At 40.0% G+C, this 19345-nt stretch overlaps 1 protein-coding gene across 11 annotated transcripts in view; it reads left to right on the forward strand.

Moving 5' to 3' along the window:
• Positions 1-19345, forward strand: part of Abi1 (abl interactor 1) — a 77652-nt gene that overhangs the window by 13471 nt on the left and 44836 nt on the right. For all 11 annotated transcript variants that reach the window (XM_005082677.4, XM_005082678.4, XM_040755395.1 and 8 more), the window contains exon 2: positions 13990-14157. In XM_005082677.4, coding sequence (XP_005082734.1) covers positions 13990-14157 — 168 coding nt within the window. The remainder of the gene's footprint in view (positions 1-13989; positions 14158-19345) is intronic.

The raw sequence follows: 19345 nt of genomic DNA on the forward strand, positions 1-19345 counted from the left end.
GAGAAGAGGAGGAACCTAGAGCTTCGGAAGAACCCTAGAAGAGTTGGTGAGAGGTTGGAGGTGTAGTCCTAAGTTGGGGCAGAAGTCTGTTATTTCTATTCTAGAAAGAAGAGTATTTGACACTGTTGGTTTGTGTTGAACAGGTGGTTAGAAGGAGACTCATTAAACAATAGTTACTAGTTGCCTGGGAGGCTCGCTCTTCTAGGTATCACGATGGGCTATTGTGTTGCCTGTGTTAATATAGCTCTGTAGAGATTGTTGCTTGATGATATCTAAGAAAATAGAAATTGTTCTGTGGTAAGTGTGTGTACCCATGCATATAACCACCGACACCCAAATCTCTTTTGTTTTTGTTTTTGTGAGACAAGGTCTCATATAGCCCTGGTCTGACTTTGAACCACTGATCTTAGTCATTAATGAAAGACATGTGTCCTCTGAAGGAAAAGGTCAGAGATGCCTGGGCATGGCTCTATATACTAGTGGTCCCAGTACTAAGGATTTTGGGGGGGGGTATTGAGAATTTCAGGCCAGCTTAGGCTATGTAGTGGACCCTGTTCTAAAGTACTCTCTCCCTACAAACACACACACACAACAGAATGCGCAAAGATGGCTTATTTCACTTGTATCTGTTCTCTTCTATCATAAAGTGATTATGCCTGCAAGAGGCAACTTGCACTCAGAAAAGCATCTGTAAGACCTCCTCTTTCTCAATCGTTAGTACACAGTTGGTTTCTGACACTTTCCAGCTTTCACTCCTCCACAGTGGTCTTGATTGGCAGAGCAGTGGGTTGAAGAATAGGAATAAGGCTTGACTATTAGCTGGCTGTGTGGGCAGAAGTGGGGAGCGGGGGTGGAGAAAAAGAACTCCAAGGGCTCTGGCTGTATACTATTGTGGCATGAGGTTAAGCTGTATAGTCTTTGTCTTTTAATGTTAATTTTAATGTTCTGCAATACTTTTCTGTATTGTATAGATCCTGGCATTTTTATATCTTTAGTAGCTCTTTACAAATCATTTCAAAACATGTATGTCTTTTACATATATTGAGATCTATCCCCTTTGAAAGGAACTTCCAGAATATTCTAAAGAGCTATAGTACACTATCTGGAGAGGGAGATGTCTCAGCAAGTTTAGTGAAGTCTTGAATTTAGAAGTTGAGAAAAGGAGGCTTGAGAGACAACAGATGCAGACTGTAGGCACAGCAGCATGACATGAGGTGTGTTGGTGAGACCGGAGTAGTGGCAGATGCGAGGGAGGCTGTTGGAGTTGATGAGGAAAACGGAGGTTTGCAAAGACAAAAGGGGAACGTTCTGTGTTAGGGTGGGGTGTTTAATTTTAATTTGGCTCACATAATATTAATTAGGGTAGCCAAAGGAGGCTTTTGATTGTTGGACTTCAATACTTTGTTAACTGGATCTTTGTAGTGAACTTCAAGAGGAAGAAGTTACCCACTGGCCAAATAAGGGAATAGACCTTGACAGCTAACTTTAGGAATGTAATCTAATGGTTTTTTAGCAAGGTAGAGGGAATAGGAGGAATAGGGGAGAAGGACAAGGCCTGACAGAGCTATTTTTGCCTTGCTTGAGTCGGCAGAGCCCTTAAGTAACTTTGCACTCTCCTGTCTTCTTGTCTTCACTTCTCAAATACTAGAATATGAGTGTGGAATCTCACAGAGATTTCTTAAATGTTTTGACCTCATTGATACTGTGAATCACTTTAATAATTATTATTACCTTTTTTGTGAGTTATATTTCTCACCTGACTGGCTTGGCGCTCACTATATAGATCAGGTAGGCTTCAAGCTCATAGAGATCTGCCTGCCTCTGCCTCCCAAGTGCTGGGATCAAATATGGGCCACCATACCTGGTGATAATTTGTAATGGTCTTGTTACTTAATCTTTGTGGAATCATGGAAGAAAGAGCCAAATGTAGGACCAATTTATTATGAGGAACTTTGTTTGTTTCTAGGCAGGTTTCTCTGTGTTGCTTGGGAACCTGTCCTGGCACTCATTCTATAGACCAGGCTGGCTTTGAACTCAATGTAGCCCACCTCTGCTTCCCAAGTGCTTAGATTAAAGGTCTGTGCCAGCACTGCCCCATTTATTATGATCATTTAGTTTCTGTATTAACCTACTGTTATTTTCTTTTTCTTTTTTTCTTTTGTTTTTTCGAGACAGGGTTTCTCTGTGGCTTTGGAGGCTGTCCTGGAACTAGCTCTTGTAGACCAGGCTGGCCTTGAACTCACAGAGATCCGCCTGCCTCTGCTTCCCGAGTGCTGGGATTAAAGGCGTGCGCCACCAACCTACTGTTATTTTCTTAAAATATTAAAAAAATTGTATGTGTGGGTGTTCTGCCTATGCGTATGTCTGTGTACTGCATAAGTTCTTCTGGAGGCCAGAAGAGGTGTCAGACCCCCCCCCCCAACAAGAAATTGTTGTGAGCTGCCATGTGGGTGCTGGGAATGAGACCTATGTCCCCTGGAAGAGCAGACAGTAACTAACCAGTGAGCTATTTTTGTAGCCTGCCATTTTTTATGCTGTTGTCTGTTCCGAGTTATATCTTGTATATTTTGTTTGATTACACATTTTGTATTAGTGTAGATTATGACCCTATCCTGTACCAAAGGAATTTGAAACTTGCATTTTTGGGGAGAGGGTGAGTTTCCTTTAAAGTTGGATAACGAGACCTAGCCAGTCTAGCATATCCAGGAGTTCAAGTTCTGCAGTGTCCAGAACTCCCAGGAAGGCTTACTTCTTTCAAGGTCTAAGGGAGAGTGAAGTTTAAAATAGGTTGAATACATTCAGATCCTCAGGCCTAGGTACTCTTTGTTAGAATTAGACCTAGATAAGTGACCTTGCATTGGTAAAATGGGCCTTGTCTCGAGATACCGTCTGTTTTCTTTCAGCAAGAAATTTAAGAGACTCAGTGATCCACCTAAGAGAAGACCATCTACATACTTGGTCAGTGTGATTTGGTAATGTGTTTAATCTATCAGGTCCTGAGAAAAGGGAAGCCCAAACAGTCCCTGGGGCATAACAGTCCAGGTGACTTGTCCTGTCCTCATTTGCAAACGAGAGCTGACTCTCATGCCGCAGTGGAGTGGGGAAAGCATTCTTGAGGTCTTACACTGAATAGAAGGTGATCCCTGAGGGAATCTGAGTTATTAGTGCATAGAAATTGGGGACCACACGACGGAGAGAGACCACAACCTTGTTAATGAGAATGCAGTTTTGACCAGTTTCTGATTATTTATTGACTCCCAGGATTGGTGTGTTACAGGGATTCAATTAATAAACCTTCTCTTTTGAACCTCTTGATTATGGGATTAGTCTTTTCCTAGTCTTGTGTTTCAATAGTGGGTATTTTGATTGAGCATGGCCCCCACAGAGTTATACGATTGATCGCTTAGTGGAACTATTTGGGAAGAGTTAGAAGGTGGGGCCCTGTGGGAGTAGGTGTGGCCTTGTTGGAGAAGGCATGTCACTGAGGGTGAGTTTGAGATTTCAAAAGCCCATGCTAGGCCAAGTCTTTATATCTCTGCATCTTGTCTGCGGATCAGGATGTAAGCTCTCAGCTATTGGGAGTCCTGACCTACTGGTAGTCTTCCATCTGTCCATGCTCCAGCATCAATTTTTACTGCCACCAAGAGCAAATAGTACTGTTCTGGGGGAAGGAGTTTAACCTTCATTTTAGCTAAGAAGTCTCTTCCTATAAGATCTGGGACTGTTAAAAAGGATAGAAATGAAGATCTTCCCAGGAATGGGAGAGAGGCTGAGTAAAGTCTTTTAAGGAACTGACTGATTTATGCGCTACATTGTTGGTCAAGAAAGGAGAAGGGAGGGCTGAGAATCAGGCTCCTGTATGGACAAGGAAACTGTTCTGGTACTCTCCCACATTCAAGATTGTCCAGGACTCTTCAGGATAGACTGGACCGCTGCTGGCCAGTTGGGAAGCTAGTATTTCTCCCTTTTCTCTGTGAGCTTATGTTTCCTCTCCAGAGGTCATATTCTATTACCTTTTGTTTCTTAGATGGGGTCAAAGTTTGTCTCAAGTAGCACCACCTCTTTCTAGATCAAATCATAGAGCTCTGGGTAATTTGTTCAAAAGTTTGTACATACTTGTCTCAGTTATCTGTGTTACTTAAGTACTGCCATTGTTAGCTCTGACAAGACTCACTTACTAAAGAGTGATGGAATCATGTGATAGTTACGATTTTAAAATTTATAGCTGGACGGTGGTGGCTTACGCCTTTACTTCAATCCCAGTACTGGGGAGGTAAAGGCAGGCGGATCTCTGTGAGTTCGAGACCAGCCTGGTCTACAAGAGCTACCTCCAAAGCCACAGAGAAACCCTGTCTGGAAAAAAAAAAAACACCCAAATTATTAGTTAGGTGTGTGTGTACATGTCATGCTACAGCACACCTATGGAGGCTAGAGGACAACTTGAGGGAGTCCATTCTCTGCTTCCATAGCAGGTATTAGTGATCCAAGGTTGGCAGCCTTGGCAGTGCCTGTGCATTAGCAGTGAGTGAGGTTCCTTTTCTCTCATGTCCTTGTTTGTATTTGATTTTGATTTTTGCCACTTTGATTGGGATGAGATTAACTATCAGACTAGTTTAAATTGCATTTCATTGGTTGCTAAGTATTTTGCACACTAAAATATCTACTGGTCATTTCTTTTATTTGTTTTAATTAGCATATATTAATTTTATAATAATGCTCTTCATTGTGTTATTTTCATACATGTATATATTTTTTGAACATATCCTCCCCCCCATTATTCTTTGTTGTTCCCCTCCCACTCTTGTTGATTAACTTATTACTCTTGCCAACTTAGCAGACCCAGTCTTGTGCAAGTAATCATGTGGCTGTGAGCTCAAGAGTCTCTCAGCCTTGTCATGCCTGCAAGACAACTCTCCACAGTACTCCACCGTATCTTCAGTTCTACACTCTTTCCGCCACTATGGCACCAGTGGGCATACTGACTTCCAGTCCGTGGTATCATGGAGGCCACAACTCAGTAAGGCTGTTGATGACAGTAGTTCCTGTTCTGGCTAATATTTTTTGTCAGCTGGACTTAAGTTAGAATTATCCGGAAAGAGGAACCTCAATTGAAAAAACATCTCTATTAGACTGCCTGTAGGGATGCTTTGATTTCATCCTTGCCTATTTGTGGCCTGACTTTCTCAGTATTAATGCTCTAGCTTAAGGCTTTGAATACTACATTGAAACAGAGGAAAGAATGGGCACACTTGTCTTGTTCTTGGTTATAGTTTTTCCCATTTAGTTTGTTATAAGTTTGTATAACTTATTATGAGACTTGTTTGTTTGTTTTTTCAAGACAGGGTTTTTCTGTGTAACATCCCTGGAGCTTGCTTTGTAGACTAGGCTGGCCTTGAATTTACAGATCCATCTGCCTCTGCCTCCTGATTAAAGGTGTGTGCTACCATGACTCACCTGAGGCATATTCTTTTTAATCATTTTAAAATTAAATTTTTTTAATAAGAAGGTTGTCGAACCTTTTCAAAAGCCTTTTATGTATATGTTGAGGTGACCATGTGGTTTCTGTTGAAGTATGTTTCTGTTTTTTTGCATCACAACACATGATGCAAGATACTGAGATATACTTGAAAATATCAGTTAAAGCCCACCAGTGTATTGCCAGTGGTCATAAAACAGTGCATTAGCAAATTAAAAAATATTTAGTGTAAGTATGGATAAAGTAAATGGATGAAATAAAGGATAGGTGGCAGGGAGAGGGGAAAATAGAGGCAAGAGAGGTTTAATAAAAGGAAAAAGAGGGAGGAATGTTTGTTATGAAGAAGAGAAAATAGCAGATTAGGGAAAAAAATGACCTGAGATTATAACCCTGTGGTAAGTATGTGCTTGTTGAGTGCACAAGGCCTAAGATTCAGTCCCCAGAAGAGCCCAAATGAATGAATAAATGAATGAATGAATGAGAGAAATTTCCAAGTAACAAGAATAAGCTTAAATAAAAGAATAGAAAATAAAAACAAAATTGTAATAAAGTCTGCATAGAAAAATAGAAAAGCAAAAAGGGAAACAGAGTAGGTAAGAAGAAAAAACCAACAACAAAGGAAAAGGACAAGTGTCCCCTGTACTAAATAATGAGAAGGTGAGCTGAGCAGCCACGTTACCTCCTCCTGCCATGCCTTTGATATCATGATGAAGTGGACTTTCAAACTGAACCAAAATAAACACTTCTTAAGTTGCTTTTTTGCCAGGTATTTGTTACAGCAATGAGGAAAGTGACCAGTAATTGGTTTTGGTCATATGAGTGAGATAGCTGTGGCATGGTAGACTGAAGCATGTTTTTGCTGTTGTCTTTACTCATGAGTTCTGTATGTCTAAAAGGGAAGTATGTTCATATACCATATTGATAGACTGTACTGTGGTGGTTTTTACTGTTTTGTTTTACTCAAGCTCAGACTATGTCCTCCATAATCTTCTCCCCTGTATGGCTGCTAAACACACTGGGTTAGAATTAGCCAAAAGAGGAGTTTGTGTAAACAATATTGTCTGCCATTTGAAGATGTTTGAGTAGATGCAGTAAGAGGCGTGGAGGGACCAGTGGGCTCCAACTTGTCCCTACTCTCTTGCTCAGTTCCAGTTCCTTTTCCTGGTTGTGACAGTAGCCCCACTCATCTGACAGATCTTCAGTAGTTGGCAAATCTAGAGTGTCACAACTTCTGTATTAGTTTTTCTTCGTAAACCAGTTTCTTTAGCTTCTCAAGTTGACTGATGAATTACTCTGTGATTTTTCATCCTTCTTGGATCTTCATTGCTTCATAGAAATTGAAATTACATAATACCTTATCGATCAATCACACTGGACTGACTACTTCCTGCTTTAAATCCTGACTTTAATACACTTTCCTTGTTGGTAAATATCTACATAAATTTTGACTACATGGTAGTCAAAATAAACTTTTTTGTTATCTGTCATTGGTTCTTTACATTGGTTCTAGTTTTTCTTTTGCTGTTACAAATTGAGGTGAAAGCCAGGTGTTGGTGGTGCACACCGTTAATCTCAGCACTTGGGAGACAGAGGCAGGCGGATGTGTCAGTTCGAGGCCAACCTGGTCTACAGAGCAAGTTCCATGACAGGCTCCAAAGCAATCCAGAGAAATCCTGTCTCGAAAAACTAAAAAAAAAACCAAAACCAAAAACCAACCAAACAAATAAATTGAGGCGATAGGAATATTGTTTGAACTTGCCCTTGCTTTTCTTCTGTGCAAATTCCTAGAAGTGAAAAACACATAGATTTTAAGCAGTTGTGATATGTGTTGTCTGGTGGCACTATCCAGTATGTGGAGTGTTTTGCTATTATTCTTTTTAAGAAAAACTGAAATTGTTTGGGAAGTGAATTAGTTGACAGCAAAGGAGTAAGTGGAAGGAAAGCCAGTATCTTGGGCTAAATACGAGGTGTTCTCCCCTCCTCCACCAGACAGGGTTTCTTTTCTTTGTAGCTTTAGCTTTGTAGACCAGGCTGGCCTCAAAATCACAGAGATCCACCTGCCTCTGCCTCCCGAGTGCTGGGACTAAAGGCGTGTGCCACCATTGCCCAACTAAATATGAGACCTTTTATATGAACAATATTTAGAGCAGTTTCAGAGGGGCATGAAGATGAATTGTCCTTCCAGGCAAAAGGTTTTGTCAGTACAGCTGTCAGCAGGGGCCTGAATCTGTCTGTCCTCCCTGGCTCACATGGTGAGCAGTGGTGCACATAAGACTTGGTAGGGGAATTGAGGGCTTGAGTGTTACCTGTGTTGTGTGACTGAAGAACGGAATAGATATGCATAAATTAGGTTGCATGATGGGGCATTGTTTACCTGGGCAGGGGAGTGGGAGACCTGCCTAGTGGGTGACCTGTGTAACCTGGCAGCAGCTAGGCTGCTGAATGCCAGGTGGCAGTGCTGTGGTGTGAGTGTACACCGGTGGACTGTGTGTTCTGTTGCCTTGCTTATCGTCCTCTTTGTTAGGGCCTGTCTTGTCTAACAGTGAATTTTTTTTTGTTGTTGTTTATTTTTTGACATAGGAGGTCTCACTGTGTAGTTGAGGCTAACTTGGAACTTGCTATGTATCCCAAGCTGACCTCGAACCTAATTGTAATTTTTAAATGTACTTGAATGTTTCTAAAATAGGGTTTCTCTTGATTGTGTCCTAAGCCTTTTAAAGTATAAATGCAATAAATGCATTGTGATACTGATGATAAAGGGATTATTTGGGTTGTAATTATGATAAGGCTTAAAATTTGAGCTGTGTTATATGTCTACTAGAAATGCCAGGAAGATATAAATTGGCTACAAAGGTTTAAAAGCATTTTCGAGAATACAGTCAAATATGAAGATATGTGTCAATTTAGTGGTAGCTGATTGTTCTGTGTGAGCTTCCCAGTTAAAGAACAGACTATGCCACAAATCCTTTTCCCATCCCCATGCTTCTGTCCCCCCCACCCCCTTTATGAGGCAGGCTCTCCAGTGTTGCTCGGACTGTCCTCAAACTTGATAGTCTTCCTGCCTCCCAAATGCTTGGATTACAGTTGTGTACTATCACTCCTGGTATGTGTCAACTTTTTGAGCAGCAGTCATGACAAGGATGTTTCCTTTCCCGTTGGGAGTCAGGTGTTGACCTAATAAAAAGGGGGAAAGGTTTCACCTGTAGGTGAAGAAAGCATGAGGAGGAGGAAAGGCAAATGAAGTGAGGGTATGGTGGATGGGGGGCTGATTTCATTGGAAAGGAGGAAGGGAGATAGGATGCAGAAGAGATTGCTGGCAATTTTTTATTTCCTGAAGTAAAAAGTGTTTTTTTTTTTCCTTTGAAGAAGCCATTAGAAGACAGAAAAAGGCTTAATGAAGTAGATAGTATTAAAGGTTTCTACTCCAGCCAGCAGATCCTAATTTAGCAAGTTTGAGTTCTGCAGGTGGATAAGGAAGGAGGAAGAAGAAAGTTGGTAATGGGTGAGATGATCATAGAGTTCAGTTATCTAAGGAATTTCCTGTATGGTTTATTTTAAGTGCATCCACTGTGTTGCTTTTTTTAACTGCAGCTATTTAAACAGTTAACTTTCTCTTAAAGCTGTGTATGTTTGATTCCCTTTAAGTGGCCTTCATCCATTGTATAAGACAGGGATGACAAATGGGCTTCATATCATATGACAATTCCCAGAGCTATTATTTAATAGGGAGTCTACTGTAGTGAATGCCGGTCTTTTTTGTTTGTTTTTGTTTTTGTTTTTTCGAGACAGGGTTTCTCTGTATTGCTTTGGAGGCTATCGGTCCAGCCCAGCCTCGAACTCACAGAGATCCGCCTGCCTCTGCCTCCCGAGTGCTGGGATTAGGCGTGCGCCACCACCGCCCGGCAGTGAATGCCGGTCTTAATTGTACTGGTCTATAATCTGTGACCCATTTTGTTTGCTCCTTGGACATGGTAAGGTAATTGGTTGGTATAAGGGAGCTATAAACAAAATAACTGGCAGCAGTAATTTTCTGCAAATTTACTGTTCAAATTTATAGTTTTTATGGTGACTTGGAAGGCTTTTATCTGTAGGGCGTTAAACCAATACATGGCTTTTTTTGTTTGTCTGTTTTTTGTTTTTTGTTTTTTATTTTTTGGAGATAGGGTCTCTCTGGTTAGTCTGTCTGTCCTGGAATTCTGGAGGCCAGTCTGACTTCCAACTCAGAGACCTGCTGATTAAAAGCTTGCACCACCAGCACCCAGCCACATATGACTTTTGAATATTGCAAGTTAAAAAAAATGAAAAAAATTTTTTTGTTGTTGTTGTCAGGGGTGAGGTCTCATATAATCCAGGTTGGTTTCAAACTCGCTGTGTAACCAAGGATAACTTTGAATTTGACACTTCTGAATTACTCTTGAGTTGAATGCTAATATCACAGGTATGCACCACCACACGTAGCTGGTAATTTTTATTTTTTGGATGGAGCAGGATATAGAAGCCAGGCCTTTGCGTATGCTAGGGAAACACTCTACTAACTGAACTAAATCCTCAGTCCCCAAGAAAATGAAGTTTAAAATTTAGCTACTTTGATGGGGCTGAAGAGATGGCTCACAGTTAAAGAGTATTCACTGTTCTTATAGAAGAACTGAGTTTGATGTTCAGAATCCACACATGGTAGCTCACAACTGTCTGGGCACCAGTCATACATGTGATGTACATACATATAAGCAGGCAAAACATTTGTACACATAAAAATTACTCTCAACTTAATTTCTTGAGATTTTTTTTTTGTTGTTGTTTTTGTTTTTACGAGACAGGGTTTCTCTGTATTGTTTTCGAGGCTGTCGGTCCAGCCCAGCCTTGAATTCACAGCGGTCCGCCTGCCTCTGCCTCCCAAGTGCTGGGATTAAAGGCGTGCGCCACCACCGCCCGGCGAGATACATTATTTTTTATTGTTGCCAGTGATCTATGAAGTTTCTATTTTCTCAGTATCATTGCTAGCACCTGTAATATTTTTAAAAATTTGACATTTAATTGTATTTCTTCTTTTCCTTTTACCCCCCCCCCAAATCTTTCTCCTATATGCCTCTCCCTGCTTTACTTCAGATTCATGGCTTTTTAAAAAAATCAATTGTTATTTCATGTGTATTTGTATATGATACACATATCTATTCCTAAAATAACCTGTTGCGTCCATATAATGTTACTTGTATCTGTATCTTCAGGGCTCACCCTTTGGTACTGGACAGCCAGTTGTTGTACTCTTCCCTTTAAAATTTAAATGAAGGCTCTGTAAAATACTGCCTTTGCTTAAGTGTGTGACATTACTGTTTGGGCAAGACTGCATTGTACATTACTGCATCGGAATGATAAGGTTCTTATGTGTAGGTTTATAAGTAGAATCATTTTTATTAACATTTAATTGACTACATAGTTATATGCTTCTATAGTAAAGAAAACTGGAAAATAAACTGTTTTTACATGGAAGGAAAGGAGAAATAGATGTTAGCCCAAAGCTGACTGACAGTTCTTTCCACTCCAGTGGTGGAAAAACAAAAGACTCAGAGACAGATATTGTGGCTCAGGCTTCAAGCCGAAGATCAAAAAAGCAAAGCAGCCGGCCACTAGCTCTCACCTCTAACTTTGGCTGAAAGGACTGCTCCATGAGGTCTTCACCAAACCTCACACTGCTGCCTCTCCTTAGCATGGATGGAGAGAATCCAGAGACTGTCTCAGAATGCTGCTCTAACCTCAATGTGACTGGAGACTGAATGCTAGTTCTGAGACCCCATTCCTGTCTTAAATACCTCTCATGAGTCCTGGGGTTAAAGGCATGTGATCCCAAATGCTGAGATTATCTTTGTGTGAACTGTTTCTCTTTAGTACTGGATCAGTTTTGTGTAGTTCAGTGTGGCCTTGAACTAACTAAGAGATAGATTGTCTACCTCTTAATTCTGAGTCCTGGGATTAAAGATGTGTGCCTGATTTCTATGGCTTGTGGCTGACTTTGCTTTCTGAATCCTCAGGCAAGTGTTAATAAGTCATAAATAATATATCACCACATGTGTGATCTTTAAATTGAAAACTAAAGAAACAGGCAAATGAAATTCTAGAATATAATGGATGACTGAAAATAATGACCTTATTTAAGTTTAAGTCTACCTGGCTTTGTAAACAAATGTTTGCCTTTTTAATTGTAGAACCGTTCTGAATTTTGATTCTAGAGCAAATATCCTTTCACATTCTTGACAAGTGCTCTACCATGAAATAAAATTCCTGCCTAGATTCGTGTTTTAATGCAAAAGACTCTGCTTTTAATAGTGTGAATGGATGCTTCTATTCATGATTGTACCTGTATTCATAGTCACTAAAAGAGCAAGAAAAAGAAACAAGACGATAATCTCAAAGGAAAAAGTAAATTCCTTTTACACAGATAAACAATATTGTTTAAACATCTTAAGTAATCTCTAAACAGTGGCTAGAGTTAATGAATGAATTTAGAAACATTAGAGAACTACAAGATCAGTGTATTAAAGTCAGTTATCTATAAACTTAGCCGTAATCTCAGAACTCATCAGAATAGTTCTAACTTCTTTTTAAAAATTACTCTCCCATCCAATTTATTCTCATTATTGTATGTACTTTGTTCGTAAGTGTGAGGGTGCCAGTGCCATAGCGTGCATGAGGAGGCCAGAAGACAACTTTGGAACTGTTTTTCTCCTTCATCTTTAATGGGGTTCAGGGAATGAAACTCAGGTCACTAGGCTTGTACAGCAAGAACTTTTACCTATTGAGTCATCCTTCCAAACTTACTTGGGCCTTTTTTTTTTTTTTAAGTTTATTTAGTTATTTAACATCCTGACCACAGTACTCCCTCCCCATCCACTCCTTCCCTGACCACAGTACCCTCCCCTAATCCACTCCTTCTCTGTTTCTGTTCACAAAGGGGCAGCCCTCTCACAGGTTATCAACAAAGCATGGCATATCAAGTTGCAGTAAGATTAAGCACGTTCCCTTAAATTGAGGCTGGACAAGGCAATCCAGTATGAGGAATAGGTTCTCAAGAGCCAATCAAAGTATTAGGGACAGTCCCTGCTCCTATTATTAAGAGTCCCACAAGTAGACCAAGCTGCATAACTGTCACATATATGCAGAGGGCCTAGGTTGGTCCTGTGCAGGCTCCCTGGTTGTTGGTTTCTATGATTCTGTCAGTTTTTTTGTGATATCCTTGACCCCTCTGACTCCTACAATTCTTCATCTCTTCATCAGGATTCCCTTAGCTCAGCCTAATGTTTGGCAATGGGTCTCTTTTCTGTTTTCATCAGTTAATGAATGAAGGCTCTCTGGTGACAATTGGGTTATTCACCAATCTGATCAGAGGATGACCTGTTCAGGCTACATATTCTATTCACAAGTGCTGGGAATCTTAGTTGGTGTTCATCCTTGTAAATTGGTGAGTTTCTCTTGCATCCCCCAAAGCCCCCCTTTCCAGTTCTCTCTTTCAATATTCTCCCCTTTCACCCACCCCTAAACTTGATCTCTCAAGTTCCTATCCCCACTTACCCTTGATGGCTAAGGAGGTCGAACATCTCTTTAAGTGTTTCTCAGCCATTTGAGATTCTCCTGTTGAGAATCCTCTGTTTAGGTCTGTACCCATTTTTTAATTGGATTTTTTTGATGTCTAGTTTCTTGAGTATATTTTGGAGATCAGCCTTCTGTCAAAGGATGGGGGGTGGGGTTGATGAAATGAAGATTTTTGTCCCGGTCTGTAGGCTGCTGTTTTGTCCTTTTGACAGTGTCCTTTGCCTTACAGAAGCTTTTCAGTTTCAAGAAGTCTTATTAATTGTCAGTCTTAGTGTCTGTGCTATTACTGTTCTATTCAGGAAGTTGGCACCTGTGACAATATATTCAAGGCTATTCCCCACCATCTTGTCTATCAGGTTTAGTGTAACTGGATTTATGTTGAGGTCTTGGATCCCCTGGGACTTGTGCAGGGTGATAGATAAGGAACTGTGTGCATTTTCTACATTTGGACATCCAGTTATGCTAGCGCCATTAGTTGAAGATGCTTCCTTTTCTCTATTGTATATTTTTGGCTTCTTTGTCAAAAATCAAGTGTCCATATGTGTGTGGGGTTATGTCTGTGTCTTTGATTTGATTCCATTGACCAATGTGTCTGTTTTTATGCCAGTACCATGCTGTTTTTATTCTATAGTTCTGTAGTAGAGCTTGAGATCAGGGATGGTGATACCTCCAGCAGTTCTTTTATTGTACAGGATTGTTTTAGCTATCCTGGTTTTTTTTTTTTTTTTTTTTTCCTTATAAGGTTGAGCATTGTTTTTTTTAAGGTCTGTAACCAACCAACCAACCAAACAAACAAAAAGTCAGCATGCCATTTGGCTAGTTAGATATTGCTGATTTGGCCTTTTTAAATGGGGAAAATAACTATATTTGTATAGAATGTGTATTTAGTGAATGTTTACTAAGTATTGGTGTTTTTGTTTTTATTCCAGGCTACAGACAAGAGAAAAGCTCTAGAAGAGACCAAAGCATATACAACCCAATCTCTAGCTAGTGTTGCTTATCAAATAAATGCATTGGCCAACAATGTACTCCAGTTGCTGGATATCCAAGCATCTCAGCTTCGGAGGATGGAGTCTTCCATCAATCATATCTCACAGGTACCAGCTTGTAAACTCTTTTATGGTAATTGTTTAGTCACATGGAAGCATGTTTCTTGATTAAAGTCATACATTGCTTACTGATAAGAGCACATACCTGCTAAGAATTGTGTCCCTAGGAGATTTTGCTGTGGTGTGAACATGGTAGAGAGCACCTACACCAATCTTTATGGTATATAAGTCTACCCACTGTTCTCTATGGAGAGTTGATGTTGTGTCAAGATTGGGAAATGCAAGGTTCATGAGTCTGTTAACAGTTTTTAAACTAATAAAAAGATAGTATTAGTCAGGGCTGGAGAGATGGCTCAGTAATTAAGAGCACTGGCTGCTCTTCTGAAAGAGTATCTGGCTTCAGTTCCCACCACCCACATGGCAACTCAAAACCGTAACTCCAGTTCACAGGATCTGATACCCTCACAACAGATAAAACATGCAGACAAAACACCAGTGCACATTAGATGAAAAAGATATCATTAAAAAAAATTTGCTCCTAAAAAGAAAAACAGTAGTATTCTTTAATACAGTGGTAAAAGTATTATAAATATATAGACTAGTAAAAGTTTATTATCAGGTATTATACAGTATAAAAGTGTGACTGGCAGTACAGTAGATATGTTCACAGAGTCACTACCATGAAACATATGACAATTCATTCATTGTTCTTGGACACTATGATATAAAGTACTAATAGACCTCAGGTGTATTACAGTTTCAGACAGATGTAATGTAATGATGGTATAGATAACCTGGGAATATTTTACTGCTTGTAGTCATGATCACTCTTAGCTTTGTTTTGAGTTGAGTAAGTCTACTGTTTTATGTTTTGAAATGGTCCCATTGTAGCCCTGGTGGTTACTGAACCCAGCTGCCTTAGCCTCTTAAAAAAATAAAAAAATATATATGTTGAGTATTTTGCCTACAAATATGTCTGTGTACCACATGAGTGAGTGCCTGGTGCCCACGGACCCTAAAAGAGGGCACCAAATCCCCTAGGATTGGAGTTACAGATGATTATGAGCTGTCTTGTGCTTCTTGGGAATCAAACCTGGGTCCTCTGTAAGGTGGACTAGTGCCGTTCATGACTGCCCATCTCTCCTGTCATTGTGTGTGCATTATTTTTGGCTTTTTAAAAATATTCCTTTTACATTTATAGAAAAACAACACGAATCTGAACATTTAAGGTGTTTTTTGACTAGGGATGGAGCTTAGGGCTTTGAGTATTCCAGTCGTGCATTCCACTACTGATCTGCACACCCAGTTTCTGGTTAAGCTTTATTTTGAGGCAATCTTATGGTAAGCTGCCCAGGCTGGCCTTAAACTCTCCATCATGCCACCGAGTCACCATGCCAGCCTGTTGACTTTTGTTGAGGTTAACTAAATGACATTTAATTAACTTATAATAGTATCTTGCCAGTTTTCATTTATTCCCAGGAGAGCATCAACGCAAAGAAAGGAACATGTGCTTTTGTAAACCTTCCTCCTTCCCATCCCCTGTTCTCAGGCTTTCTGTCATTATAGAATAGTTCATATTTTCTAGAATTTTGGGTAAATGCATTCATGCACCTATCCCCTGCCCCTTTCATTTTGGTTCAGCCTTTTTCACACAGTATGCTTACTTTGAGATTTACCCATATTACTCCCATATAGTTCCCATATAAAAGAGTTGCTGCTTTTATTGTTGAGTGGTTTCTTTTGTGTATCTGTTGTTAGAAATATAGGTTGTTTCCATATTTTGCCAATTACATATTAAACTTCTGTGAACATTTATATATAGATCTATCCATAGTCAAATACTTTTCAATTTTTAAAAATTATATTTATTTATTTTTGTGTGGGGGTGTGCATATGTGTCTCAGCATATTATATTTGGAGGTCAGAGGTGAATTAGCAGGAGTGGTTCTCTCCCTTCCAGCATGTGGGTCCCAGAGTCTACTCAGGTTTTCAGCTTGGTAGCAGGTGCCTTCATGTTCCAAGTCATTCTCACTGGTCCTGCTTTTGTTTCATTAGGGCAGATATCTGTGTGGAATGAATAGTTTACATGGTAGAAATTGTCAGGTTGTTTATTAAAGTGGCTTACTGTCTAGTCTGTGAGAGATCTTATATTCATCTGGGGAAAGAAACAAGGGTTTTTGTTGTTTTATCTTCTAATAAGATGAATTACACTGGTTTTGGCTTTATATTACTTTAAATGTTAAGCAGTCCTTGCTGTCCAGGGATTAAATTCCAACTAACATATATTGCCAATTTTATTTTGTTTTGTTTTATTTTGTTTGAGTTTTAAGGAATTACTTTTATGGTCTTGAGACTTATTTGTTATATTTTTGTAACGTTTTTGGCTTTGGTGTCAGTAGTGTAATTCTAGTTTTATAATACAGCAGTTTTTTCTTGAACCTAGTCTTTTTACTTGGAAATTGTGTGTGTGTGTGTGTGTAATACTGATTAAATTTATTCTTTGACAGTTTCATACTTGTTTGTAGTACATTTTGTTTAGTCTTAACCTCCCATCATCTCTTCTCCCTCCCACTCATGGCAGGCTCCTTCCCACATTCCTACTGGTCCTCTGTTTTTAGAAGGACTATCTATGTGACCATGAGTTTGGAACTATCCATTGGGACCTTTATGGCTGGCATTATTCTTATTTTATTTTGTTTTGAGACAGATTCTCATTAGCTGGCCCGGAACTCACTGTGTACTTTAAGTTGGTCTTAAACTCAGATTAGTCCTCCTGTTTCAGCTTCGGGAATGCTGTGATTTTTTTTTTCTTTTTTAAATAAGGAGATTAGGACATAGGCATGAACAGAGGCAAGACTGTGAAGACATCGCATAAAGAGGAAACGGCCATCTGTAAGACAGTAACGGGTTTCGGAAGTCAGCCCTGGTAATATGGTGGTCATAGATAACCAGCTGGTAGAATTCTAAGACATTACATTTCTGTTGTCACATCCTTTAGTACTTTGTGATAGCAGCCCCAGCAAGTTAGTTAGACAACCTTTAGGGCTATCGCTTTTTGTCAGCAATAATGGATTTTTTTTTTCTTTAAAGGTAGGTTTTTAGTATGTAACGCTGGCTGACCTCAGACTTACATTCTCTTCTCCAGTGCTTGGATTATAGGCCTGTGCCATTGTGCCAAGCTAGATGGAAAGTTTTTACTAAAATTGGTACAGCATAAAGATACACTACAGATCAATAATTGCCATTGAAAATGAGAATAGTGTGATAATCAGTAGCAACTAAAGACCACACAAACATTTAGTAGCAGTCACTTGATGACTAGTTTTATATTGTTATGGGTATTTGACCTGCATCTATGTCTGTACAGCGCATGTCTTTAGAGGCCAGAAGAGGCCATTGGAACCTCTGGAACTGGAGTTAATAGAGGTTCTCTGTAGGTTCGGGGAGCTGAACCCTGGTCCTCAGGGAGAGCAGGCAGTGTTCTTACCCACTAAGATACCTCTCCAGTCCCAGATGCAGTTGGTATATTAAAGATGACTTTTCACAGCTGATGTTTTCATAACTGTTTTAGTCCACTTGGTAGAGTGTTTGTGTGAAGCCCTGGTTTGATCCCCAGCACTGCATAGATCAGGCAAGTTAGTACAGGCCTGTGATCACAGCACTGGGGATATAGAAGCAGGAGGATTCAGAGCTCGAGGTCACCCTTGACCACATAACAAGATGAAAGACAGCCTGAGTTATTGGAGATCTTGTCTCAAAAAAGTAAAACCTGACAAAACAAAAAACCCAAGGCAACAAATGTTCAAAGCAAAATCTCAGTAAAGATTATTTTCTTTAAAAACCACCCAGATGGTCTGCAGGACTGCCTCTTGCGCCTCCTCTGTCCTTCCTGTCTTGCTTCTCAACTCTTTCCCTCCCTCCTTTTTGAGACAGGGTTTCATGGCACCCAGGCTGGCTGTAGGCTAGGGCTGTGGCCATGCACCATCGTGCCTAGATACTAGTTTCTGCTGCTATTCTATGTCCCCTTTTTATTGTTTACTTGTAAATTCTCTTAATTTCGTGTGTACATTTGTCTGTGTAAGGGTGGTGGATCCCCTGGAACTGGAGGTAAAGACAATTGTGAGCTGCTATGTGGGTGCTGAGAATTGTACCCTGCTCTTAACCACTGGGCCACTCTCTAGCCCTGTAAATTCTTTTCTAAGTGTTTTCAGTTGAGAGTCTGATAATCTTTAAAACTGGAGGAAGCCTGCAAAGGACTTGGCATGTATATGAAGATGCGTAACATTCCCAAAGTCCAAGAGATCAATTAAATTTATTGTCTTTTGTTTCCCAGCTACTCAGGAATAGTTAATTGTGCTGTAGTTTCGGATTGAGCAAAGACTGTCTTCTAAATTGACATTGATGCCTGAAAACTTGTTATGCACGAGAAAGTTTCTAAGGTGTAAATAGTGCAGTTATGCCAGATCCTTCTTCTCCCTCCCTCCCTCCCTCCCTCCCTCCCACCCTCCCGAGACAAGTTCCACTATGTAGCCTTGGCCTGCCTGGAACTCAATATTTAGACCAGGCTGGCCTGGAACTTAGAGAGATTCTCCCACCTCTGCTGGGATTAAAGGCATGGCCACCATGCCTGACTTCTTTTTTTTTTTTTTTTTTTTTTTTTGGTTTTACGAGACGGGGTTTCTCTGTTTGGGAGGCTGTCGGTCCAGCCTGGCCTCGAACTCACAGAGATCCGCCTGCCTCTGCCTCCCGAGTGCTGGGATTAAAGGCGTGCACCACTAACGCCCGGCCATGCCTGACTTCTTATACCTTATATCTAAAATAATCCACTTTGCTAAAATTCGAACTGTATAACATTTTTATGTCTCAGTATCCTTGAAATAATTTGAAAATCTGAATGGGGTAGTTAAAACCACTGTTTTAAGCCTGCTTGTAGGTCATTTCCACCATCTACTGTCAGCCATTTGCTATTATCTGAGATTTCAGGTTCATGGTTGCTCCCTACCAGCTATCTTGGCATGTAAGCAGCTTCTCTAAACTTTGCTTATCTTCTGAGAGCAAATATAGATTATAAAGCCTTCATTGAGTAAGTGTATTCAAATATTTTGATAAAATGTCAGATTACTACAGATTAAGAGTCCTGTCCTCTTGGAGTCCCTTTTGATTATAGGTGTTTTTTTTAATGTTAAGATATGACATATGAACAAAATATATTTTTGCTTGTAACTTTTTTTTAAAG

Source organism: Mesocricetus auratus, unplaced genomic scaffold (assembly GCF_017639785.1).
Source record: "Mesocricetus auratus isolate SY011 unplaced genomic scaffold, BCM_Maur_2.0 Super-Scaffold_100013, whole genome shotgun sequence".
In the NCBI taxonomy this organism is placed as follows: domain Eukaryota; kingdom Metazoa; phylum Chordata; class Mammalia; order Rodentia; family Cricetidae; genus Mesocricetus; species Mesocricetus auratus.